The sequence below is a fragment of the Salvelinus fontinalis genome, chromosome 1 (genome assembly GCF_029448725.1).
Source record: "Salvelinus fontinalis isolate EN_2023a chromosome 1, ASM2944872v1, whole genome shotgun sequence".
NCBI classification, from domain to species: domain Eukaryota; kingdom Metazoa; phylum Chordata; class Actinopteri; order Salmoniformes; family Salmonidae; genus Salvelinus; species Salvelinus fontinalis.
This window is the reverse complement of record NC_074665.1, coordinates 69,171,505-69,198,991: the sequence shown is the minus strand read 5'-3', so window position 1 is coordinate 69,198,991 and position 27,487 is coordinate 69,171,505. Positions and strand designations below refer to the sequence as shown.

The 27,487-nt window shown below is 43.0% G+C and overlaps 1 protein-coding gene across 3 annotated transcripts; it reads left to right on the top strand.

Moving 5' to 3' along the window:
- The first annotated feature begins 1,086 nt into the window (after window positions 1–1,086).
- Window positions 1,087–26,652, top strand: LOC129860768 (kinesin light chain 1-like). 3 transcript variants are annotated; one of them, XM_055931510.1, is made up of 8 exons: window positions 1,090–1,194; window positions 14,722–14,755; window positions 17,056–17,327; window positions 17,780–18,001; window positions 19,986–20,064; window positions 22,247–22,469; window positions 24,951–25,038; window positions 26,216–26,652. In XM_055931510.1, exons 3-8 carry the CDS (start codon window positions 17,079–17,081, stop codon window positions 26,432–26,434), a joined length of 1,080 nt encoding a protein of 359 aa, XP_055787485.1. In that variant the 5' UTR covers window positions 1,090–1,194; window positions 14,722–14,755; window positions 17,056–17,078; the 3' UTR covers window positions 26,435–26,652. The 3 variants fall into 3 exon arrangements, with proteins under 3 accessions (XP_055787466.1, XP_055787485.1, XP_055787475.1); XM_055931500.1 differs by lacking the exon at window positions 14,722–14,755 and adding an exon at window positions 16,107–16,243 and having other exon boundaries at window positions 1,092–1,194; XM_055931491.1 differs by lacking the exon at window positions 14,722–14,755 and having other exon boundaries at window positions 1,087–1,194.
- The last annotated feature ends 835 nt before the right edge of the window (window positions 26,653–27,487 follow it).

Sequence of the window (27,487 nt, the reverse complement as noted above, 5' to 3'; positions counted from 1 at the left end):
GGTCAGTTTGTTATATCTGGAGTACTTCTCCTGTCTTATCCGGTGTCCTTTGTGAATTTAAGTATGCTCTCTCTATTTCTCTTTCTTTCTCTCTCTCGGAGGACCATGCCTCAGGACTACCTGGCATGATGACTCCTTGCTGTCCCCAGTCCACCTGGCCGTGCTGCTGCTCCAGTTTCAACTGTTCTGCCTGCGGCTATGGAACCCTGACCTGTTCACCGGATGTGCTACCTGTCCCAGACCTGCTGTTTTCAACTCTCTAGAGACCGCAGGAGCGGTAGAGATACTCTTAATGATCGGCTATGAAAAGCCAACTGACATTTACTCCTGAGGTGCTGACTTGCTGCACCCTCGACAACTACTGTGATTATTATTATTTGACCATGCTGGTCATTTATGAACATTTGAACATCTTGGCCATGTTCTGTTATAATCTCCACCCGGCACAGCCAGAAGAGGACTGGCCACCCCTCATAGCCTGGTTCCTCTCTAGGTTTCTTCCTAGGTTTTGGCATTTCTAAGGAGTTTTTCCTAGCCACAGTGCTTCTACACCTGCATTGCTTGCTGTTTGGGGTTTTAGGCTGGGTTTCTGAACAGCACTTTGAGATATCAGCTGATGTACGAAGGGCTATATAAATAAATTTGATTTGATTTGATTTATATACCCTCCAAAGAAAGGTCGGTGGACCAAGATTCAAAGGTCAGATTCGGAAGAGGTGGTGTTTGCTCGATTGCACTTAGGACATTGTACATTGAACTCGTCATTACATTTGGTTGGCAAGCATGTGAATGGTTTTTGTCTGGAGTGTATGGTCGATGAAACGGTGGAGCATGTGTTGTTATATTGTTGTAAGTATGTTGCTGCGCCACTCGAGAGCCTCCATGTAAGCACCATCTGTCTTATGTAACTATACCAAGCATAACATATACTTATTTCAGTGTCCCGGATTTACGTTTACTTTATTACGTCAATCATATGAGACCAGGCCGGTATGCGTAACGATTGGCTAAGCAGCCATGTGACGCAGCATGACAACGTGAACGCGATTGGTCTACAGTCTGACGGGTGGGGGCGTTATACCTTCCTTCATTGCCAAATGGGATTCTATCTCTAATATCTCTGGCTGATCCGGCTCCCGCTGAGTTCAAGTTCGATATTCATTTGAGTTGAAGTCAACGTGTGTCTGTCATAAGGTAATATTAGTATATTATTAGAATATTTCATGAAACGTATTGTTTGTGTTTGCTAGTGATTTACAGTTCTCAAATAGATTGGGGAAACATTGGCTACGTTAGCTTGCTCTTTCAGCCATCTAGCAAGAAATGTGGCAGTTCGCAGTGTTTTCGTATCTAACGTTAGCAATTTGCACGCATGCTTATTTTATGTATATCTACTTTTCATGAAAGTAAATAGGCTGGCTGTTGGTTATCGAGACATATTTTTCAGCGTTATGATGACGATGTCATTTCATGTTAGTTAACGTTACCTAGCTTTATGAAGACTCTTACAACATGCTAGCAGTGAAGTGACAGTGGGTTTGCTCCGCATTGCAGCAGACTGACTGATATACAAAGAACCTTGCATCATAAATAACTACTCATTATTATTTGTAGGTCAGTCAGTCACAATTTACCCATGGTACATTACAAGTTTGGTCCTATAAACACGTTTGAAAGTCGGACAGTAATGTGGTTTTCCAACAGCAAGGCTCAGATCAACATGACAGTGTTGCCATTTGTTTATAAACGTTTTTCGTTATAATGTACATGTCTCCAACCCCCATATGTGTACAGTCAATTAGTGCAAGAGAGCCTCACATCACATTAATTTGTCCACTGTATACATGAATCAAGGCAATATTGGTTCCTGTTTCAGTCATGTCATTGGTCACGTTGGCATGAGTCAAAAACAAACACACGAATGATTGGTTGACAATAGAGCCCCCCACAATGCAGGTGATGGCTGCAGGATGAAGTCGGTGAAGGGCAACTGCAAAAACTTGATGTCAACTTCATGACCTTTGATCACATGATTTTTGTAAAGTTCTTACATGTAGGCGCAAGTCAGACAATTTTTATCCCCATAATGAAACAAACTGGCTGTGATCAACAGAATAAGTGAGGAGGCTTCTGGTGTCATAATGATAAGGGTTCTAATTCCTAATTCTATGGATAAGCCCTTTTATTTAGAATTACCTAATGATTCTACCAAGCTAGTTCTATGGAGAAGGCATTATGACATAATATTCAGCACTAGCCTGCTAGCTAACGTTAGCTACACAATGAGAGATTGCATGGAATGACCAGTTATGTTCAATGGATAAGGTTTAATGTTCAATAAATGGTCAGTCAGTAAATGCCAATTATGGATTTATATACATCATTGGTAAATGCACTGGGAGATAACATTAGATGCATGACTCCATAGGGAGGGGTTTGGCTTTTTCAACATCAGGGGCATCAGTGATTCTCTGTCCTTTCGCCATTAACTCTCTTGGAAATCAGGGCTGCATCTCAATAACCCAAAGTGTCATCCTATTCTTGTGTCCTCTCCTTCATCTGTGCTGATCTGAGAAGACTGGTTTGGTGAAAGCAATATGGTAGATACTATGCCTACCATGAGGCTGTTGGCACCTTAATTGGGGAAGACAGGCTGGTGTTAATGGCTGGAGCAGAATGAGTGCAATGGTATCAAACACGTGGTTTCCATGTGTTTGATGCCATTTGCTCTGTTCCAGACATTATTAGGAGCCATCCTCCCCTCAGCAGCCTCCTGTGGCGCCTACCAGGAATTTGCTCTCACCTTAGTAGACTCGCAGTAGGGTAAAGCCAGTTGAATTCAATCACTTTTTGACAGCATCCCTTTTAATTTGAACAAAACTTTCCATACGTGTTTGCCCATGGAAGAAGTTGTCAGTCAGAAAGGGACCTTTTGGACCTGAATGCCCAAACATTCATGACATGACATGTGGTCCCGTGTGGCTCAGTTGGTAGAGCATGGCGCTTGCAACGCCAGGGTTGTGGGTTCATTTCCCACGGGGGGACCAGGATGAATATGTATGAACTTTCCAATTTGTAAGTCGCTCTGGATAAGAGCGTCTGCTAAATGACTTAAATGTAAATGTAATGACATAAAGGTGCTTAAAGTTGACCCATTTTGCATACCCCACAATACCATGAGACATCCATGTCTTAATCACTGGAAAAGATAAACGGTTTAGTTTATAATTTAAAAGCTTACAAACAGGGTTGTAAACTATGAATAATTTCTTTCAAAAACATTTTTAAATGTGCAATATGCAGTAATCGCTCTGCCATTTCCTGGTTGCAAGAATTATTGTCCAATCAATTTAATTTACCACAGGTGGACTCAAATCAAGTTGTAGAAACATCTCAAGGATGAGTGTTCGAAACAGGATGCACCTGAGCTCAATTTCAAGTCTCATAGCAAACTGTCTAAAATACTTATGTAAATAAGGTATTTGTTTTTTTGAAACCTGTTTTTGCTTTGTCATTATGGAAGTATTGTGTGTACATTGAGGCAAATAATTAATTTAATCCACTTTATAATAACGCTGTAGTGTAACAAAATGTGTAAAAAGTTAAGGGGTCTGATTACTTCCAGAATGGACTAGTGAATTTGGAAAGTATTCAGACCCCTTAACTTTTTCCACATTTTGTTACGCTACAGCCTTATTCTAAAGCGGATTAAAAAAAAAAAAAATAATGTATTAAAAATTAAAAACAGAAACCTTATTTATTTAAGTATTCAGACCCTTTGGTATGAGACTCAATTGAGCTCAGGTGCATCCTGTTGCCATTGATCATCCTTGATGTTTCTACAACTTGATTGGAGTCCACCTGTGGTAAATTCAATTGATTGAACATGATTTGGAAAGGTATACACTTGTCTATACAAGGTTCCGCAGTTGACAGTGCATGTCAGAGCAAAAATTAAGCCATGAGGTCGACGGAATTGTCCGTAGAGCTCCGAGACAGGATGGTGTCGAAGCACAGATCTGGGGAAGGGTACCAAAACATTTCTGCAGAATTGAAGGTCCCCCAGAACACAGTGGCCTCCATTATACTTAAATGGAAGAAGTTTGGAACCACCAAACTGAGCAATCTGGGAAGAAAGGGCCTTGGTCAGGGAGGTGACCAAGAAACCGATGGTCACTCTGACAGAGCTCCAGAGTTCCTCTGTGGAGATGGGAGAATCTTCCAGAAGAACAATCATCTCTGCAGTACTCCACCAATCAGGCCTTTATGGTAGAGAGACAGACGGAATCCACTCCTCAGTAAAAGGCACATGGCAGCCCGCTTGGAGTTTGCAAAAAGGCACCTAAAGGACTCTCAAACCATGAGAAACAAGATTCTCTGGTCTGATGAAACCAACATTGAACTCTTTGGCCTGAATGCCAAGTGTCACGTCTGGAGGAAACCTGGCACCATCCCTATGGTGGTGGTGGTGACAGCATCATGCTGTGAAGATGTTTTTCAGAGGTTGGGACTGGGAGACTAGCCAGGATCAAGGGACAGATGAAAGCACACAGCCAAGACAATGCAGGATTGGCTTCGGGACAAGTCTCTGAATGTCCTTGAGTGGCCCAGCAAGAGCCCTGACTTGAACCCGATCTAACATCTCTAAAGACACCTGAAAATAGCTGTGTAGCGACGCTCCCCATCCAACCTGACAGAGCTTGAGAGAATCTGCAGAGAAGAATGGGAGGAACTCTCCAAATACAGGGGTGCCAAGCTTGTAGCGTCATACCCGATCCACCCACCGTTGAATGTCAACTTAAAATATCATGTCTAATCTATTATCTATATTTCTATGATTTCAATAGGTTTCCTATATGACAGTATCATTTTAATGATAAAACAAGTTGTTTGGCTCCTGGACGCTGATTGGTTGATAGCAGGGAGGTACAGCATCACAATCCCTGCATTCTCTGGAAAATGCCTGTTAATAGTTCCATTTTTATTTATTATAGATCCACATTAGCTACTGCCAAAGCAGCAAAAGCAGCAGGTACTCTTCCTTGGGTCCAGCAAAATTAAGGCAGTTTATACAATGTAATGTTTTAAAAAAAATACATTCACAGATTTTACAACACACTGTGCCCTCAGGCCCCTACCTCCCCTCACCACCACATATCTACAGTACTAAATCCATGTGTATGTTATCATGTGTGTATGCATGTGTCTGCCAATGTTTGTGTTGCTTCACAGTCCCCACTGTTCCATAAGGTTTTTTAAAAATCTAATTTTACTGCTGGCATGAGTTACTGGATGTGGAATAGAGATACACGTAGTCATAGCTCTATGTAGTACTGTGTGCCTCCCATAGTCTGTTCTGGACTTGGGGACTGTGAAGAGACATCTTGTGGGGTATGCATGGGTGTCCGAGCTGTGTGCCAGTAGTTTAGACAGACAGCTCGGTGCATTCAACATGTCAATCAATACCTCTCATAATAAAAGTAGTGATGAAGTCAATCTCTCCTCCACTTTCAGCCAGGAGCGATTGACATGCATGTTATTAATATTAGCTCTCTGTGTACATCCAAGGGCCAGCCGTGCTGCCCTGTTCTGAGCCAATTGCAATTTTCCTAAGTCCTTTTTTGTGACACCTGACCACACGACTGAACAGTAGTCAAGGTGCGACAACTAGGGCCTGCAGGACCTGCCTTGTTGATAGTGTTGTTAAGGCAGAGCATGGCTTTATTATAGACAGACTTCTCCCCATCTTAGCTACGACTGCATCAATACGTTTTGACCATGACAGTTTACAATCTAGGGTTACTCCAAGCAGTTTGGTCAACTTGCTCAATTTCCACATTATTTATTACAAGATTTAGTTGAGGTTTAGGGTTTAGTGAGTGTTTTGTTCCAAATACAATGCTTTTAGTTTTATAAATATTTAGGGCTAACTTATTCCTTGCCACCCACTCTGAAACTAACTGCAACTCTTTGTTGAGTGTTGCAGTCATTTGTGTAGTGTCAGTTGGCTTTTTTCCCCAAAATGTCATTTAAGGTGCCCCAAAGCTTTTTACTATCATTCTTCATATAATTTCTTTGTTTCATCGTGTAGTTTCTTTTTATTTAGTTTAGTTACATGATTTCTTAATTTGCAGTATGTTTGCCAATCAGTTGGGCTGCCAGACATTAATTGCCATACCTTTTTTGCCTCATCCCTCTCAAGGTCATGATAGGTCATCACCATGAGGCGATGGTAGGCTTTTGATTTCTCTCCCTCTCTAAAAATTCTCTAGTAATTTATAAGATACTATCAAATGCTTCTCAAAGATGCCCTCTGGTGGTCAAACTAGCACTAACTTTGCATTAACGGTAAAAGAATGTCTGACAATTAAATAACGTGCCATACAATTCTGCAGCAGCCCGCAAGGTGTGCTGCAGTATGAAGCAACTTTTAAAGGAATAACCACTAACTGTTGAATACTAATTTCAGAAAAAACTGAGTACATATGAAATTTTATTTGTCAAATGCTTCGTAAACAACAGGCGTAGACTTAAGTTGTCTGCATGCTTCCCATCTGAAACAGTTCGGAAGAGTTTGTGTATATTTTGACGTTTTGGACTTCGGTAAGTTTTTTTGGGCTGTTTGGGTACACACTTTTTTTCTCTCGAGGCAAGCCAAAGTCGGTAGCTGAAATCTATGCCTCTGTTGGTGATTGATCAACAGTAGGGATTGTTCAATAAAGTCTTTGACATTCAATGAGAGACGGCTTGTTTTCGTGCAAAAATGTATGACATATCTTGAGTTGTCTTTAGATTAATTTGGATTTTTGAGAAAGTGTATACTGGCTACAGCATCTGAAAAGGTACTGTTGCTGCTTTTTTTCTTGTTTTTCAAGCAAGGGTCTTTTAAGGTAGTATGCAAGCACACTCATTCAGCACCAGCCTTAACAGTGAAATGCTTACTTACGGGTCCCTTTCCAACAATGCAGAGTTAAAGATAAAAAATGTAAATAGTGATACAGGAATAAATACGCAGTGAGTAACGAGTAAACATAATGTAATATGTACTCATAATATAGGGAGTACCAGTACCGAGTCGATGTGCAGGGGTACTAGGTAATTGAGGAAGCTATGTACAACATTAAGTACATCTAGTTACATTTGTAGTATACCCCTCCGGTCAGGTCTTTTCAGATCAGTGTGGAGGGACTTGGAGGGGTGCTGTTTTTGACTGAAGGGGGTGATCTCATGTGAGGGCAAAGGGCAGTCTGGGGATAGACGACTGATGTAGAGTGGCGCTGTGTCAGCTTGGAGCGAGGCGACACACTGAGACCGAAGTACCAACCACTCAGAGAGGTTCAGGGGTGAACCAGCTCTAAGGTGCAGGGTTGAGTAACCAGGTGGTGGCCTGCTAGTGACAGTGACTGACTAAGTTCTGGTCAGGGTACTGGGTGGAGGCTGGCTGGTGATGGATATTTAACGGTCTGATGGCCTTGAGATTGAAAATAGCTTCTGTTTCTTGGTCGCAGCTTTGATGCAACTGTACTGACCTCACCTTCTGGATGATAGCGGGGTGAACATGCTGTCGCTGTGGTCCTTGATCTTTTTGGCCTTCCTGTGACACCGGATGCTATGAATGTCTTGGAGGGCAGGAAGTGTGCCACCAGTGATGCGTTGTGCAGACCGCACCACCCTCTGGAGAGCCCTGCGGTTGCGGACGGTGCAGTTGCCATACCAGGCGGTGATACAGCCGGACAGGATGCTCTCAATGGTGCATCTGTAAAGGTTTGTGAGGCTCTTAGGGGCAAAGCCAAATTTCTTCAGCCTCCTGAGGTTGAAGAGGCACTGTTGCGCAGCCTTTACCACACTGACTGTGTGGGTGGACCATATGAAATTGTCACTGATGTGTACGTCAAGGAACTTGAAGCTTTTCACCTTCTCCATTGCGGCCCCGTCGATGGGGGAGTGTTCCCTCTGCTGTTTCCTGAAGTCCACCGTCGGCTCCTTAGTTTTGTCCTCCCTGTAGGCTCTCGTGATTGTTGGTAATCAGCCCTACCACAAAAGGATTACCACAATCACACCATCAGTAGTTAATCATGAAAGACACACTGTCTTCTTCCTCAAGAGCTATTTATTCCTATCTGCACAATATTTATGATGTAATTTCGTATTTCTGTTGACTCCAACATGGCGGAGAAATGTTGTGTATTTCTGAGCGCCGTCTCAGATTATTGCATGGTATGCTTTTTCCTAAAGTTTTTAAAAAGTCTGACACAGCGGTTGCATTAAGAACAAGTGTATCTTTAATTATATGTAAAACATGTATCTTTCATCAAAGTTTATGATGAGTATTTCTGTTATTTGACGTGGCTCTCTGTACGCCGGATATTTTGGAGGCATTTCTGAACATGGCGCCAATGTAAACCGAGATTTGTGGATATAAATATGCACGTTATCGAACAAAACATAAATGCATTGTGTAACATGATGTCCTATGAGTGTCAACTGATGAACAGCTGGCTGTATGGACGGGGACAGTATATCTGGAGAGAGCCAGGATTTCACCCAGACAGATTTTGGGTGGAGTAAATCCTCTCGCTTCATCTCCTCCTCTGGCTTTACTCACCCTTTTCTAAACCCTCAACCAATTTGATCGACATGATGATGTAGCCTAGAGACCCCTTTCTGTGTTTGCAAACATTGCTGCACATGGGCAATGCGCGCAAGTTGGTGGCAGAACACGGCGGAGTTCCTATAGAAATGCCAGCAAAAAATGCCTCTATTTACATGTTGCTTATGAGTGCATTTCACACTTATTTTGGATTATAATTGGATTTGAAGGTTTGTATGAATGTGCGGCTTAATTAAAGGTTCGTCATCATTTCAAATCAACTGCATTATACTTCAAAAACACTTCAACTTCAACCAGTAAAATGGGTCTTAGGCTGTAGCAAAAGCTAGCCAATCTCAATGACCGTTAGCATTCTTCAGAGTTCACAGTAACAAGATGACACCGACAGAGGGGGCTGCCTCACTTCTAGTCCTTAAGAAACTTTGCAGTATTTCTATTTTTTTTAGGTATTATTCTTACGTTGTTGGCCCAGAAAACCTTAAGTGCTATTACATACAGCCGGGAAGAACTATTGGATATCAGAGCAACGTCAACTTACCAGCACTATGACCAGGAATACAACTTTTGAACTGATCCCAGAGGCTGACCCAAAACAACGCCGCCGGAGAAGAGGAAGACGGAGTGGTGTTCCGGTCAGACTTCGGAGGCTTGCACACTACCTACCGCTTCTGAGTATATTACTCGCTAATGTCCAGTCCCTGGATAACAAGGTCAACGAAATTAGGGCAAGGTTTGCTTTCCAAAGAGACATCAGGGATTGTAACATACTCCGTTTCACGGAAACATGGCTCTCTCGGGATATGCTGTCGGAGTCGGTAAAGCCACCTGCATTCTCAGTGTGTCGCGCCGACAGGAATAAACATCTCTCCTGGAAGAAGAAGGGCGGGGGTGTATGTTTCATGATTAACGACTCATGGTGTAATTGTAACAACATACAGGAACTCAAGTCCTTATGTTCCCGTAACCTAGATTTCCTCACAATATGGTCAGTATTTGATTATCTCCCAAGAGAACTCTCCTCGGTCATCGTCACATCCGTGTAAATCCCCCCCACAAGCCGATACCATGACGGCCCTCAAGGAACTTCACTGGACTCTATGCAAACTGGAAACCATATACCCTGAGGCTGCATTTATTGTAGCTGGGGACTTTAACAAAGGTAATTTGAGAACAAGGCTACCTAAATTCTATCAGCATATCGTCTGTAGCACTTGCGCTGGACCACTGCTACTCTAACTTCCGCGGTGAATAGCCTCTCCCACCCTCCTTTCGGCAATTCTGACCACGACTCCATTTTGCTCCTCCCTTCCTATAGGCAGAAACTAAAACTGAAGGCACTCTGGTCGGACCAGCGTTGAATAGTCCTTAGCAAATCAGAATCCAAGCTTCAAGATTGTTTTGGTCACGCGGACTGAGATATGTTCCGGGTAGCCTCGGAGAATAATATTTACGTATATGCTGATTCGGTGAGTGAGTTTATAAGGAAGTGTATAGGAGATGTACCCACTGTGACTATTAAAATCTACCCTAACCAGAAACTGTGGATAAATGGCAGCATTCGCGCAAAACTGAAAGCGCGAACCACCACATTTAACCATGGAAAGATGACTGGGAAAATTGCCAAATACAAACATTACCGCAAGGCTATCAAAGAATTAAAATGTGAGTATATAGAAAGTGGAGTCGCAATTCAACGGCTCAAACATGAGACGCATGTGGCAGGGTCTACAGAAAATCATGGACTACAAAAGGAAAACCAGCCACGTCATGGACACCGTCTTGCTCCCAGACAAACTAAACCCTTTTGCCCTCATTGAGGATAATATAGTGCCACCGATGCGGGCTGCTACCAAGGACTGTGGGCTCTCCTTCTCCGTGGCCGATGTGAGTAAGACATTTAACTTTTCAGGGATAGGGGGCAGCATTTTCACTTTGGATGAATCGCGTGCCCATAGTGAACTGCCTCCTACTCTGTCCCAGATGCTAATATATGCATATTATTATTACAATTGGATAGAAAACACTCTGAAGTTTCTAAAACTGTTTGAATTATGTCTGTGAGTATAACAACTCATACGGCAGGCAAACTTCCAAACAGGAAGTGCAAATTCTGGGGCTGGTTGATGTTAAATTCATCGTCTATTCACATCCCAGTAAGATATGGATCTGTTCGCACTTCCTACGCCTTCCACTAGATGTCAGTAGAACATGGAATGAAGCCTCTAGTTTGATGCGGGGCCGGATGGCAGCTATTTGAGTCAGTGGTCTGGCAGAATGCTAGTTCCTGGTCATGCGCACTAGTCATGATATGGCCATGCGTTCCATTACTCTGTAGACAAAAACGAACGCTCCGGTTGGAACGTTATTGGATATATATGATAACAACATCCTGAAGATTGATTCTTTAATTTGAGCAGTTTATTCGACCTGTAATATAACTTTTTGAAGTTTTCGTCCGAGTTCGCCTGGACCGGCCCCAGCATTTGGACATGTGAAAAACGTGCTAGCACAAATATCTAATTGTACACTAGTAATGGACATTATCGAACAAAACAACAATTTATTGTGGAACTAGGATTCCTGGCACTGCATTCTGATGAGAGATCATCAAAGGTAAGGGAATATTTATGATGTAATTTTGTATTTCTGTTGACTCCAACATGGCGGAGAAATGTTGTGTATTTCTGAGCGCAGTCTCAGATTATTGCATGGTATGCTTTTTCCTAAAGTTAAAAAAATCTGACACAGCGGTTGCATTAAGAACAGCTGTATCTTTAATTATATGTAAAACATGTATCTTTCATCAAAGTTTATGATGAGTATTTCTGTTATTTGACGTGGCTCTCTGTACGCCGGATATTTTGGAGGCATTTCTGAACATGGCGCCAATGTAAACCGAGATTTGTGGATATAAATATGCACGTTATCGAACAAAACATAAATGCATTGTGTAACATGATGTCCTATGAGTGTCAACTGATGAAGATTATCAAAGGTTAGTGATTAATTTTATCTCCATTTCTGCTTTCGTGTGCCTATCTTTGGCTGGGAAAAATGGATGTGTGTTTTTTGGATTTGGTGGTGATCTAACATAAATATATGTTGTGTTTTCGCTGTAAAACATTTTAAAAATCGGACACGATGGGTAGATTAACAAGATGTTTATCTTTCATTTGCTGTATTGGACTTGTTAATGTGTGAAAGTTACATATTAAAAAAAAAATATATTTGAATTTCGCACGCTGCCTTTTCAGCGGATTGTTGTGGGTGTTCCGCTACCGGAACCCCTGGGCTAGAAAGGTTAAACGTGTTAACCCTCGCAAGGCTGCCGGCCCAGACGGCATCCCTAGCCGCGTCCTCAGAGCATGCGCAGACCAGCTGGCTGGTGTGTTTACGGACATATTTAATCAAGCCTTATCCCAGTTCGCTGTTCCCACATGCTTCAAGAGGGCCACCATTGTTCCTGTTCCCAAGAAAGCTAAGGTAACTGAGCTAAATGACTATCGCCCCGTAGCACTCACTTTCGTCATCATGAAGTGCTTTGAGAGACTAGTCAAGGACCATATCACCTCCACCCTACCTGTTACTGTAGATCAGCTCCAATTTGGTTACTGCCCCAATAGGTCCACAGATGACGCAATCACACTGCACACTGCCCTAAACCATCTGGACAAGAGACCTATGTAAGAATACTGTTCATTGACTACAGCTCAGCATTCAACACCATAGTACCCTCCAAACTCGTCATTAAGCTCGAGAACCTGGGTCTCGACCCCGCCCTGTGCAACTGGGTCCTGGACTTCCTGACGGGCCGCCTCCAGGTGGTGAGTGTAGGAAACAATATCTTCACCCTGCTGATCCTCAACACTGGGGCCCCACAAGGGTGCGTTCTCAGCCCTCTCCTGTACTCCCTGTTCACCCACGACTGCGTGGCCATGCACGCCTCCAACTCAATCATCAAGTATACAGACGACACTACAGTGGTAGGCTTGATTACCAACCACGACGAGACGGCCTACAGGGAGGAGGTGAGGGCCCTCGGAGTGTGGTGTCAGGAAAATAACCTCACACTCAATGTCAACAAAACAATGGAGATGATCGTGGACTTGAGGAAGCAGCCCCCTATCCACATCGACAGGACAGTAGTGGAGAAGGTGGAAAGTTCCTCGGCGTACACATCACGGGACAAACTGAAATGGTCCATTCACACAGACAGCGTGGTGAAGAAGGCGCAGCAGCGCCTCTTCAACCTCAGGAGGCAGATGAAATTCGGTTTGTCACCAAAAACACAAGTGTTTACAGATGCACAATCGAGAGCATCCTGTCGGGCTGTATCATCGCCTGGTACGGCAACAGCTCTGCACACAACCGTAAGGCTTTCCAGAATGTAGTGAGGTCTGCACAACGCATCACTGGGGGCAAACTACCTGCCCTCCAGGACACCTACACCACCCGATGTCACAGGAAGGCCAAAAAGAGCATCAAGGACAACAACCACCTGAGCCACTGCCTGTTTACCCCATTATAATCCAGAAGGCGAGGTCAGTACAGGTGCATCAAAGCTGGGACCGAGAGACCTGAAAGAATCTGTTTATCTCAGGGCCATCAGACTGTTAAACAGCCATCACTAACATTGAGTGGCTGCTGCCAACATACTGACTCGGATCTCTAGCCACTTTAATAATTAAATTGATTGGATGTAATAAAGGTATCACTAGCCACTTTAAACAATGCCACTTTATACAATGTTTACATACCCTACATTACTCATCTCATATGTATATACTGTACTCTATACCATCTATTGCATCTTGCCTATGCTGTTCAGCCATCGCTCATCCATATATTTTTATGTACATATTCTTATTCCTTCCTTTACACTTATGTGTGTATAAGTTGTTGTGAAATTGTTAGATTACTTGTTAGATATTACTGCATGGTCGGAACTAGAAGCACAAGCATTCCACTACACTCGCATTAACATCTGCTAATCGTGTGTATGTGACAAACACATTTTGATTTGATTGATGGTGGATGGTTGTAAATCTGAGTCCATAGAGGTGTGCTCAGGTGTTCCGCAAGGTTCTATTTTGGGCCCACTGTTGTTCATTTTGTATATCTACAACATTAGGGATCTTACTAAAACAGTGGATGTTAATTTTTATGCAGATACTGTTCTTTATTCAAGTGGTAGTAGTTTATTTTTAGCTTTATACAACAGAATCTTCATGATTTTAAAGTTGGTTCTACATTCTGGTAAAATAAAATGCATGGTATTTTCAAATGCCAGGCATGTTACTAATCATGTCATTGTTACATTGGCTGGACCTACTATAGAGCAAGTGAAAGTGTTCAAATATTTGGGTGTGTCGGTTGATAAGCTGAGATTCATTGTGCATGTAGAGAACTTGATAAGGAAGCTAGAGCTGAGAATAGGTTTTTATTACCAGCATAAGGCTTGTTTTTCTTTGGAGGCCAGGAAGGAGCTAGTACGATGTACATTACTGGCGGTTTTAGATTTTAGTGATGTTATATATATGCAGGCCTCAACCACTACCACGAGAGCACTTGATTCAGTGTATCATGCAGCCCTCAGGTTTATCACAAATCAAAAACGTCTAACACATCATTGTGATCTCTACAGTGCTGTTGGCTGGTCGTCATTGACCTTGTGTAGGCTTTAACACTGGTATACACTGATTTACAAGGCCATATTGGGTAAAATTACATTTTTTTTCTCGGTTCTTTTTTAGTCCGGTCGGTAAATAAATATAAATTACGGTCCCACATTCTAATTTGCTCCTAACAGTACCAAAAATTAGAACAGGTCATGGTAGAAATAGTTTTTGTTACTTAGCTCCGTGCTCCTGGAATTCTCTCCTGAACATTTAAAAATTTGATGATCTAGTTTCGTTGGTGGAGTTTAAACTTGATCAATGTATATATCATAGAAGAGTGTAATTGTCTTTAGGACAGCTGTTTTTAGTCGTCTTTTTGTGTTTTTAACATAATATATAATTGTTGTACTGTATGTGTTTTGTTTAATGTTGTGTTAGTGTATCTAAGTTGTTTTGTCTGAAACGTTGTTCCCCCTGCTGCTGTTGGACCAGGTCTCTCTTGGAAAAGAGATGCTGTCTCAATGAGGTAAAAATGTATAAATAAAGGTAAAATAAAAAAAGGGTGTTTCTGTCAGGCTGACATGATCTCTGACCTCACTCAAGGGGGCGGTGACTACTTACTTGTACAAAGTTATAGAAACAATTTCCTCTTATAGTTTCTCAAATCATGTCCATCTCTTAACAAAAACACATCATTTTTCATATTTCATGCACAATGCATCATCTGGACACTTCACAGACATAGCGTGTATTTTACCACCAAACCGACATCAGTGTTCACCTCTGTCCATTCCCCAGATTCTACATTTTCACAAAGTTTGTGGCTTCAGTGTTTTTAGATATATTTGTCAGATGTTATTATGGAATACTGAAGTATAATTACAAGCATTTCATAAGTGTCAAAGGCTTTTATTGACAATTACATGAAGTTGATGCAAAGAATCAATATTTGCAGTGTTGACCCTTCCTTTTCAAGACCTCTGCAATCTGCCCTGGCATGCTGTCAATTAACTTCTGGCCCACATCCTGACTGATGGCAGCCCATTCTTTGTCAGAATTTGTGGGTTTTTGTTTGTCCACAAGTTCTCAATGGGATTAAGGTCTGGGGAGTTTCCTGGCCATGGACCCAAAATATCGATGTTTTGTTCCCCGAGCCACTTAATTATCACTTTTGCCTTATGGCAAGGTGCTCCATCATGCTGGAAAAGGCATTGTTCATCAGCAAACTGTTCCTGGATGGTTGGTAGAAGTTGCTCTCGGAGGATGTGTTGGTACCATTCTTTATTCATGGCTGTGTTGTTAGGCAAAATTGTGAGTGAGCCTACTCCCTTTGCTGAGAAGCAACCCCACACATGAATGATCTCAGGACGCTTTACTGTTGGCATGACACAGGACTGATGGTAGCGCTCACCTTGTCTTCTCCGGACAAGGTTTTTTCCGGATGCCCCAAACAATCTGAAAGGGGATTCATCAGAGAAAATAACTTTACCCCAGTCCTCAGCAGTCCATTCCCTGTACCTTTTGCAGAATATCAGTCGGTCCCTGATGTTTTTCCTGGAGGGAAGTGGCTTCTTTGCTGTCCTTGACACCAGGCCATCCTCAAAGTCTTCGCCTCACTGTGCGTACAGATGCACTCACACCTGCCTGCTGCCATTCCTGAGCAAGCTCTGTACTGGTGGTGCCCCGATCCCGCAGCTGAATCAACTTTAGGAGACGGTCCTGGCACTTGCTGGACTTTCTTGGGCGCCCTAAAGCCTTCTTCACAACAATGGAACCGCTTTCTTTGAAGTTCTGATCCGATCTTACTGGTAGCAATATCCTTGCCTGTGAAGCCCTTTTTGTGCAAAGCAATGATGACGGCATGTGTTTCCTTGCAGGTAACCATGGTTGACAGAGGAAGAACAATGGAAGAACAATGATACCAAGCACTGCCCTCCTTTTGAAGCTTCCAGTCTGTTATTCGAACTCAATCAGCATGACAGAGTGATCTCCAGCCTTGTCCTCGTTAACACAGGTGTGAGTGTTGACGAGAGAATCACTGACATGATGTCAGCTGGGCCTTTTGTGGCAGGGCTGAAATACAGTGGAAATGTTGTTTGGGGATTCAGTTCATTTGCATGGCAAAGAGGGACTTTGCAATGAATTGCAATTCATCTGATCACTCTTCATAACATTCTGGAGTATATGCAAATTGCCATCATACAAGCTGAGGCAGCATACTTTGTAAAAATGTATATTTGTGTCATTCTCAAAACTTTTGGCCTCGACTATGTTAGAAATATTGTTCCAGTATTTGCTTTAGAACGTGTCGCTGAGACTGGGGACTGTGAGCACTAAGCAGTAATGTGAAGATCAAATCCGTTGTAATTTAGGCCAGAGGGTGAGGGTTTAAAACATTGATATGGATAGCAGGGAATATAAAGGAGATGCTGCTGTGCTTTTGCTCTGGCGCTTCAGTCAAGCCAAACAGTCTCCTGTTTGTCTCTTGATGGGAGCTGTTAGGCTAATAGGCTCTGGGTACATGAAGGCAAGAGAGAACAAACACAGCTATGTTTGAATACCAATCAATTGTGGTTTTTACTCATCTTCTAAAATGGCCTGCAATACTTGCCCCTCTGGGATGAATAGTTTTTAATTGAAATGTCCTTTCACATGACTGATTGGGCCTCTCTCTACCTAGCTTTGCAAAACTTCTGATTCCGGGAATCGTCCAACTGTAAAACCTGGGATTTTTGGGGAAGTTACGGGAATTTTTGCAACACAATCTTCACATCTCTGTTCCAAGACATTAACCCACCCTCTGTTTCCACCTTCCTTTCCCCTCAGGTCCGCCTAAGATAGACTTGACAATGTCCATGATGGTGTACCCGAGGAGGCAAGAGAAGCTGGAGAAGTTGTCCCAGGAGGAGATCATCTCCAACACCAAGCTGGTAATCCAGGGCCTGGAGGTGCTGAAGAATGAGCACAACTCATTCCTGCACAGCCTGCTGGAGACCAAGTGCCTGAAGAAAGATGAGGAGGCCAACCTGGTGCAAGAGAAGTCCAGCCTGCTGCGCAAGTCTGTGGAGAGGATTGAGCTGGGCCTGGGTGAAGCACAGGTATGTAAGCCTGTGGGAGGGTCTGAGTAGCTTGGTTCCAGATCTGTTTAGTGCTGTCTTGCAAACTTTGTTTGGTGTGACAATGACTGATGGCAAGACTGTATAACAGATCTTGGACCAGGTTCTCTAAAAACTAGTTGCTAATATGAGTCTTCCATTTCTGAGGGTATTTATATTTCACAGAAACTTCCTTATTTTAAATTAGATCAAGCTTAGGAAAACAATCCTGATGATTCACCCTAACCACAGCTAGTTGTCTTAGTGTCTCTGTTTCACAAGGCTCTCGCTCTCTCCCTTACCACCTACCTCTCTGCCATTCCCTTGTTCTCTTACTCCTTTTATGCCATTTCTCCATCTGAAGAACCAGGAATAACTAGGATTAAAGGTAACCATGGACAGCTACTGATGTGCAGTGGTCTGATTTTTAAAATATAATTCCCTCTTCCACTCAGGTGATGATGGCCCTGTCTAACCATCTGAACGCGGTGGAGTCTGAGAAGCAGAAGTTGCGAACCCAGGTGCGTCGGCTATGCCAGGAGAACCAGTGGCTCAGGGACGAGCTGGCCAACACCCAGCAGAAACTGCAGAAGTGCGAGCAAAGCGTGGCTCAGCTGGAGGAGGAGAAGAATCACCTGGAGTTCATGAACCAGCTCAAGAAGTACGACAAGTACACCGTAAGTGTCTAAGAAATGCGTAGATGCACGCATGTGCATGTAAAAACGTTTACACATACACACACACACCCTATTGGCGGTTTGAAGTGTAACCTTTAACACATTTCATCACAGGTTATGGTGAACTAGCTTTTCTGTTTTCTCCCCTCAATCTGGTTATGAATCTTTTCACCATAAGGATTGGGTATTTTTTTGTTTAACCAAGCATGTACTGCTTTTCTAAATGCCTATATTGCAGATCTCCACTGTAACGGGGTGCTTTAAAATGTAATTTCTCACCCTGCCTAAGGTAAAGCAATGCTTTAGGGCCAAATGGGTCATTCATTGATTTGGTCTCTGTGATTTTCTTGTGACTTGTGACTCTTTACCTGTATAAAAGACACCTGTCCCCACACTCAATCAAACAGACTCCAACCTCTCCACAATGGCCAAGACCAGAGAGCTGTGTAAGGACATCAGGGTTAAAATTGTAGACCTGCACAAGGCTGGGATGGGATACAGGACAATAGGCAAGCAGCTTGGTGAGAAGGCAACAACTGTTGGCTCAATTATTAGAAAATGGAAGAAGTTCAAGATGACGGTCAATCACCCTCGGTCTGGGGCTCCATGCAAGATCTCACCTCGTGGGGTATCAATGATCATGAGGAAGGTGAGGGATCAGCCCAGACCTACACGGCAGGACCTGGTCAATGACCTGAAGAGAGCTGGGACCACAGTCTCAAAGAAAACCACTAGTAACACACTATGCCGTCATGGATTAAAATCCTGCAGCGCACGCAATGTCCCCCTGCTCAAGCCAGCGCATGTCCAGGCCCGTCTGAAGTTTGCCAATGACCATCTGGATGATACAGAGGAGGAATGGGAGAAGGTCATGTGGTCTGATGAGACAAAAATAGAGCTTTTTGGTCTAAACTCCACTCGCTGTGTTTGGAGGAAGAAGAAGGATGAGTACAACCCCAAGAACACCATCCCAACCGTGACGCACGGGGGTGGGAGCATCATGATGTGGGGGTGCTTTGCAGGAGGGACTGGTGCACTTCACAAATAGATGGCTGCATGAGGTAGGAAAATTATGTGGATATATTGAAGCAACATCTCAAGACGTCAGTCAAGAAGTTAAAACTTGGTCGCAAATGGGTCTTCCAAATGGACAATGACCCAAAGCGTACTTCCAAAGTTGTGGCAAAATGGCTTAAGGACAACAAAGTCAAGGTATTTGAGTGGCCATCACAAAGCCTCGACCTCAATCCCATAGAGAATTTGTGTGCAGAACTGAAAAAGCATGTGTGAGCAAGGAGGCCTAGAAACCTGACTCAGTTTTACCTGCTCTGTCAGGAGGAATGGGCCAAAATTAACCCAACTTATTGTGGGAAGCTTGTGGAAGGCTACCCGAAACGTTTGACCCAAGTTAAACAATTTAAAGGCCATGCTTCCAAATACTAATTGAGTGTATGTAAACTTCTGACCCACTGGGATTGTGATGAAAGAAATAAAAGCTGAAATAAGTCGTTCTCTCTACTATTATTCTGACATTTCACATTCTTAAAATAAAGTGTTTATCCTAACTGACCTAAGACAGGCGATTTTTACGAGGATTAAATGTCAGGAATTGTGAAACTGAGTTTAAATATATTTGGTTAAGGTGTATGTAAACTTCTGACTTCAACTGTCTATGGGTGTTCCATTTCCCCCAAGGGTTCTTGTTATTAGTTCAAAACGTAACTGAAAAATAACCAAATAGTTTAGGTTTTTGTCCACCCATCTTGAGACGATTATGAATAAAAAATTGCTACTTTTTTCAGAATATCTGGCACATTCATTATAACGTTATCAGTATATGTTGAAGAGTTATGAATTATCAAAGCTTTGAATTCTCCAACATGGCCGATAAAGAAACTGCACCCAACAGCTGCTCACACACATGCTTCACAACTGACATTCTGTGTTGATTTGGCTAATGATGGGTGATGTGGTCTATCAACAGGAGGAGAAGGATGGCGAGCCCCCCAAGGACTCTCTGGATGATCTCTTCCCCAACGATTTTGAGGAGCAAGGCCAAGGCAGTAAGACTGATATCACTGACATCATTACTACGTCCCTTACACGGGGTTCGCTTGAAGTACTTGAATTTGGCACTCTGATGTACTGGAATAACTTGAAAATCAGACATTTTCTCAAGTTGGTACTTGAAAAGTACTTGAATTTAAAATGCGTGGAACAGAAAATGATCAAATATGTTAATCTGAAAAATATTAGTGTAAATAATGTATTGGTCTTACGAATTAATTTCCAGGCAGACTGCTGAGTTTTAATTCCTCACGTGTTTCACACTCTGGTTGCCAGGTGAGCTCGCTCATTCCACCCACACTACCTCTCAGCCAAGCAGGTACAGAACTGACTGATTAGGCACTGCCAAACATCACATCAATAGCTAAAATGCAGAGCAAATGTATATTCAAACCTGCCTTTTGTGCATCTGGAAAATTTCTGGGATCTTATATTTCAACTCATGAAACTTGGGACCAACACTTTACATGTTGTGATTTTTATATTTTTGTTCAGTATACTTTACTCACTTTTTTTTTTTTTTTTACCACTACATCACTGGACTCAACCAACCCACACAGCGTAAGGTGCAAAAGATGCGTCAGACTTTGACAGTACGAGCATGTATGAATCGGCCCTGAAGGGGGAAAGACAACGCTGCATCCTCAGCTGGCACCAGTTCTACATTAAAAAGCTTTTTCTTACCAGAGCTTTTTTGCCTCATTCAAAGGGCGCCCGCGATATTCTGCTTTATGTGTATGTGGACACCTGCTCGACAAACATCTCATTCAAAAATGTGTCTTCACCAGTGGAGGCTGAGGACCATCCTCAGTGAATTTCATAATTTAAAATGGTAAAACATTTTAAAAGTGAACATTTTTAGATAAAACTATACTAAATATAATCATGTCACCAAATAATTTATTAAAATACACTATTTTGCAAAGAAGGTCTACTGCAGTCTCAACAGCACCAAACGGCTAGCTTCCGTCCTCCTTTGGGTACATTGGGGGATACCTAGTCAGTTGTACAACTGAATACCTTCAACTGAAATGTATTCCGCAGTTAACCAACCCCTCTTTAATCGACTTCTAAGTCGTCGGCGCCTGGGGAACAGTGCCTTGCTCAGGGGCAGAATAATAGATTTTTACCTTGTAAGCTTGGGGATTCGATCCAGCAACCTTTCGGTTACTAGTCCAGCATCCCAGTGTCCCCTCTTCAATGTTGATGTTGAGACTAGTGTTTTGCAGGTACTATTTAATGAAGCTGCCAGTTGAAGACTAGACACTAATGTACTTGTCCTCTTGCTCAGTTGTGCACCGGGGCCTCCCACTCCTCTTTCTATTCTGGTTAGAGCCAGTTTGCGCTGTACTGTGAAGGGTGTAGTACACAGTGGTGTAGGAGATCTTCAGTTTCTTGGCAATGTCTCGCATGCAATAGCCTTCATTTCTCACAACAAGAATAGACTGACGAGTTTCATAAGAAAGTTCTTTGTTTCTGACCATTTCGAGCCTGTAGTCGAACCATCAATGCCGATGCTCCAGATACTCAACTAGTCTAAAGAAGGCCAGTTTTTTATTGGTTCTTTAATCAGAACAACAGTTCAGCTGTGCTAACATGATTGCAAAATGGTTTTCTAATGATTAATTTGCCTTTTAAAATTATAAACTTGGATTAGCTAACACAATGTGCCATCGGAACGCAGGAGTGATGGTTGCTGATAGGTGTTCAGAGGCCCATTATGCAGATTTTCCATAAATTATCAGCCGTTTCCAGATATAATAGTCATTTACAACATTAACAATGTCTACACTGTATTTCTGATCCATTTGATGTTATTTTAATGGACAAAAAATGTGCTTTTCTTTAAAAGCAAGGACATTTCTAAGTGACCCCAAACTTTTGAACGGTAGTGTGTATTAGTGCATGAAAGTCCTTGAATTTGACTTGCCACTGTCTGTACGAACTCTGCTTAGAGTGCTCTTAGATATTGTTGAAAAACCATTTTAACTTGTCATTTATTATTGTAGTCTTGCTACACTGTAGCAAGACTTGCTACACAATTACATAATTCTTGCTACACAATTACAAAATTCAATCAACTGCGGCACTGTTTGTTGCCAAAAAAAGGTCACAAAGTTTCTTTGTTGTTGACATGACCTTTGCCCTCTGTGTTCTCTCCCTTCTCCACCCCCACAGGGCAGAACAACAGTGCGGCGGTGGCTGCAGCCCAGCAAGGAGGCTATGAGATCCCGGCCCGCCTGAGGACCCTCCACAACCTGGTGATCCAGTATGCCTCACAGGGCCGCTACGAGGTGGCCGTGCCCCTCTGTAAACAGGCCCTGGAGGACCTGGAGAAGACCTCCGGACACGACCACCCTGACGTGGCCACCATGCTCAACATCCTGGCCCTGGTCTACAGGTAAGGCCTGGCATCCTCCTTGATCTATACCAGGGTCGTGTTCATTAGGCCACTCAGCAGACATTTGAAAGTGTTTTGCAACTTTTTATTCTATTTGACAAGACCCTGAATCCTACCCTACCTAGCTAACATAGGGACAATGCTGCATGATTTGCTGGTTATTTTGTTCAGTTTGCTTGGCTAGATTTTCCTAGTTGTCATCTTTTGTAGAATTTGGAGTAGTGTTGCACGGTATACCGGTACCACGGTAATATCACGGAACCAAAACGTCTTGATACTTATGATGCCAACATTTTTAGAATACCATAGTACCGTTTCACCCCAACTGCAAGATGGCGCTCATAGAGACGGCAGCTTCGCTTCAAGTCCTTAGGAAACTGTGCAGTATTTTGTTTTTTTTATGTATAATTTCTTACGTTGTTAGCCCAGAAAACCTTAAGTGTTATTCCATACACCTGGGAAGAACTATTGGATATCAGATAGGCGTCAACTTACTAGCACTACGACCAGGAATACGACTTTCTCAAAGCGGATTCTTTGTCTGCACCTCCCAGGGCATTTGAACTGATTCCAGAGGCAGACTCAAAACAACGCCGTCGGAGGAGAGTGTGCCGGAGCGGTCTTCTAGTGAGGCTTCGGATGCGCACACACCACCCACTGCTTCAGAGTGTATTACTCGCTAATGTCCAGTCCCTAATTAACAAAGTTGACGAAATTAGGGCAAGAGTTGCTTTCCAAAGTGATATCTGGGATTGTAACATACTCCGTTTCACAGAGACATGGCTAGCTGGGGACATGCTGTCGGAGTCCGTACCACCAACAGGATTTTCAGTGCATTGCGCCGACAGGAACAAACATCTCTCTGGCAAGAAGATGGGCGGGGGTGTAGGTTTCACGATTTAATGTTTCATGGTGTAATTGAAACAACATACAAGAACTCAAATCCTTTTGTTCACAGACTTGATATCATTGGCCACTTTAGTAAATGTTACACTAGTCACTTTAATAATGCCACTTTAACCTCTCTTGGGTAGGGGGCAGTATTTAAACGTCCGGATGAAAAGCGTGCCCAGAGTAAACTGCCTGCTACTCAGGCCCAGATGCTAGGATATGCATATTATTAGTAGATTTGGAATGGAAAACACTCTGAAGTTTCTAAAACTGTTTGAATGATGTCTGTGAGTATAACAGAACTCATATAGCAGGCAAAAACCTGAGGAAAAAATCCAACCAGGAATTTTGTAGTTTAACTCATGGCCTATCGAATATACTGTGTCTATGGTGTCAAGTTGCACTTCCTAATGCTTCCACTAGATAACAACAGTCTTTAGAACCTTGTTTGATGCTTCTACTGTGAAGGAGGGGGGAATGGGAGCAGAATGAGTCAGAGGTCTGTCAGAGTGGCATGAGCTGACCATGTGCGTTCACGTGAGAGTTAGCTTGAGTTCCATTGCATTTCTGAAGACAAAGGAATTCTCCAGTTGGAACATTATTGAAGATTTATAATAAAAACATCCTAAAGATTGATTCTATACATCGTTTGACATGTTTCTACGAACTGTAATAACTTTTTGACTTTTCGTCTGAACTAAGCGATCGCGCATTGAGCATTTGGTTTACTAGGCTAAACGCGCGAACAAAAGGGGGTATTTGGACATAAATGTTGGACTTTATTGAACAAGTCAAACATTTATTGTTGAACTGAGATTCCTGGGAGTGCATTCTTATGAAGATCATCAAAGGTAAGTGAATATTTATAATGCTATTTCTGACTGTGTTGACTCCACAACATGGCGGATATCTGTTTGGCTTGATTTGTTTTCTAAGCGCTGTACTCAGATTATTGCATGGTGTGCTTTTTCGGTAAAGTTTTTTTGAAATCTGACACATCGGTTGCATTAAGGAGAAGTGGATCTAAAATTATCTTTTAGTAATGTTTATTATGAGTATTTCTATAAATTGATGTTTCTGTAAATTGATTAACAAGACATTTGTGGAGTGGTTGATAAACAAGTTTTAATGAGTCCAACCTAAGTGTGTTAACTTCAGACTTCAACTCTATATAAAGTACCTTCCACCCACACCTGGGATATGGATGCCTGATGAGGACCTAAGTGTCGAAACGTTATAAATAAATAACACCTGGGAGCATGAGCAGAAGTGTGCAGTGTTTTCCTTGTAGAAAATAGTTTTTTTTTAAACTTTAAGTAGGTGTGTACAAACCTTTTGACTGGTACTGGATATAAAAAGTAACGGGACGCTAGGCCTCAATTTCCCCCCCTGTGGTACCTCGATACCACTCGGTATCGTGATACTTGGCCTGGTATCGTAAGTTAAATGTTGGTCAAATATGAATCGTTCAGTGCATGTATTCTATCCTGGCTTCATTTCTGCATTTCTATGCATGTTGTGAAGACGGCACAGTATGACTTGGCAGTGTGCATGTATGCTGAGATCATCTTGGACTATCTCTCTCTCCAGGGATCAGAAGAAATACAAAGAGGCTGCCCATCTGCTCAACGACGCGCTGTCCATCCGGGAGAAGGCTCTCGGCAAAGACCACCGCGCTGTAAGCATGGGCCCTCGTCATGACAACTAATAGCCAGAATGGCTCTGTCACTGGGAAGGCACAAATGTACAGCCCGCCTTACTTATTGTCCCACATTGTGTGTCTATATGGATTCATTGCTTCATCCACATCAATTCCTGGTATGGATTTCTGTCGCTTGTCTCACTGACATGAGTCATCAATCACAACCGTTCAATGCCCTTTCACCTAAACCCGGAACTAATGTAATCGTTAAATCCAATCATTTCCAGAATAGCATCACACACAGGGAACAGGCATTTAGAAGTGATGCCTTTCAAAATAGCATCACACACACACAGGGAACAGGCATTTAGAAGTGATGCCTTTTCAAAACAGCATCACACACAGGGAACAGGCATTTAGAAGTGATGCCTTTTCAAAACAGCATCACACACAGGGAACAGGCATTTAGAAGTGATGCCTTTTCAAAACAGCATCACACACAGGGAACAGGCATTTAGAAGTCATGCCTTTTCAAAACAGCATCACACACAGGGAACAGGCATTTAGAAGTCATGCCTTTTCAAAACAGCATCACACACAGGGAACAGGCATTTAGAAGTCATGCCTTTCAGGACCACTTCATCACCATCCATGGGAGTGGATAAATAGCAATAGCCTGAGTCTCAAATGGCACCCTATTCTTTACATGAAACCCTGGTTAAAAGTAATGCACTATGTAGGGAATAGGATGCCATTTGGACAGAGACTCGTACCATGCTGGTGTTGCCAAGGGAAAGAAAGGATGATTATATGTATTTGCTAAAGAATAAGGGTTGGAGGAAGGCCCTAAACTTCCCCTCTCTCGTGGCCTCTCCTTGGCCCTGTTTAAAAACTAATGAAACACTGTTGGCTATAGCCATCTCACTCATACCAGGCCCTAGAAACAGATGGCAAGAACATGACAGATTTTTGTTAGATTGAGAAATATCCATTTTATGGTCTTGATGCATCAACTGATGACTTGGATAGAAATATCAACATTTTTGCTCAAGGGCACATCGACAGATTTCTCACCTAGTTGACTCTGGGATTCGAACCAGCGACCTTTCGATTACTGGCCCAACACTTAACACCTGCCACCCTAGATAAGAGTGACACTAACTTCAATTTGTGTAATCCTCACTGTTTTGTGTGGTTTGTGCGTGTCATCCAGGTTGCCGCCACCCTCAACAATCTTGCCGTACTCTATGGGAAGAGGGGCAAGTACAACGAGGCCGAGCCATTGTGCCAGAGAGCCCTGGAGATAAGAGAAAAGGTAGGCCACATCCCTGGACCTCGTATCTTTTACATTCCTGATATTGCTCAGATCACCTCAAAACACACTTATCTTGGCCTCAGTTCTGATATAAATTCTCGAATCAATGCTGAATGAAATTCCTGTGATAATTATAATAATGGGTGATTTAAAAAAACAAACAAAAAAATGTCAATGGAACAATTGTTATAAACGGGAGGTAAAAAGTAAAGTTATGTTCTTAATGCATCTATGAAGTTCCCTTCAGTGGTCATCTTGTCTGAAGCAATTACAAGGATTAATTGAGATCACATTAAGCAAAAGTGATAACGGCGAGGGGTAGAGAGAGAGAGGTAGGGGGTAGAGAGAGAGAGGTAGGGGGTAGAGAGAGAGAGGTAGGGGGTAGAGAGAGAGAGGTAGGGGGTAGAGAGAGAGAGGTAGGGGGTAGAGAGAGAGAGGTAGGGGGTAGAGAGAGAGAGGTAGGGGGTAGAGAGAGAGAGGTAGGGGGTAGAGAGAGAGAGGTAGGGGGTAGAGAGAGAGAGGTAGGGGGTAGAGAGAGAGAGGTAGGGGGTAGAGAGAGAGAGGTAGGGGGTAGAGAGAGAGAGGTAGGGGGTAGAGAGAGAGAGAGGTAGGGGGTAGAGAGAGAGAGGGGTAGAGAGAGAGAGAGGTAGGGGGTAGAGAGAGAGAGAGGTAGGGGGTAGAGAGAGAGAGAGGTAGGGGGTAGAGAGAGAGAGAGGTAGGGGGTAGAGAGAGAGAGAGGTAGGGGGTAGAGAGAGAGAGAGGTAGGGGGTAGAGAGAGAGAGAGGTAGGGGGTAGAGAGAGAGAGAGGTAGGGGGTAGAGAGAGAGAGAGAGGTAGGGGGTAGAGAGAGAGAGAGAGGTAGGGGGTAGAGAGAGAGAGAGAGGTAGGGGGTAGAGAGAGAGAGAGGTAGGGGGTAGAGAGAGAGAGAGAGGTAGGGGGTAGAGAGAGAGAGAGGTAGGGGGTAGAGAGAGAGAGAGTGAGAGGTAGGGGGTAGAGAGAGAGAGAGTGAGAGAGGTAGGGGGTAGAGAGAGGGGTAGAGAGAGGTAGGGGGTAGAGAGAGAGAGGTAGGGGGTAGAGAGAGAGAGGTAGGGGGTAGAGAGAGAGAGGTAGGGGGTAGAGAGAGAGAGGTAGGGGGTAGAGAGAGAGTTAGGGGGGAGAGAGAGAGAGAGTG

Coding starts and splice junctions, on each gene's coding strand:
- LOC129860768 (XM_055931491.1), top strand. CDS start 17,079: ATGTCCATGATGGTGTACCCGAGGAGGCAAGAGAAGCTGGAGAAGTTG. Junction 17,328..17,779: donor TGGGCCTGGGTGAAGCACAG/GTATGTAAGCCT, acceptor TCTTCCACTCAG/GTGATGATGGCCCTGTCTAA. Junction 20,065..22,246: donor TGAGGAGCAAGGCCAAGGCA/GTAAGACTGATA, acceptor CCACCCCCACAG/GGCAGAACAACAGTGCGGCG.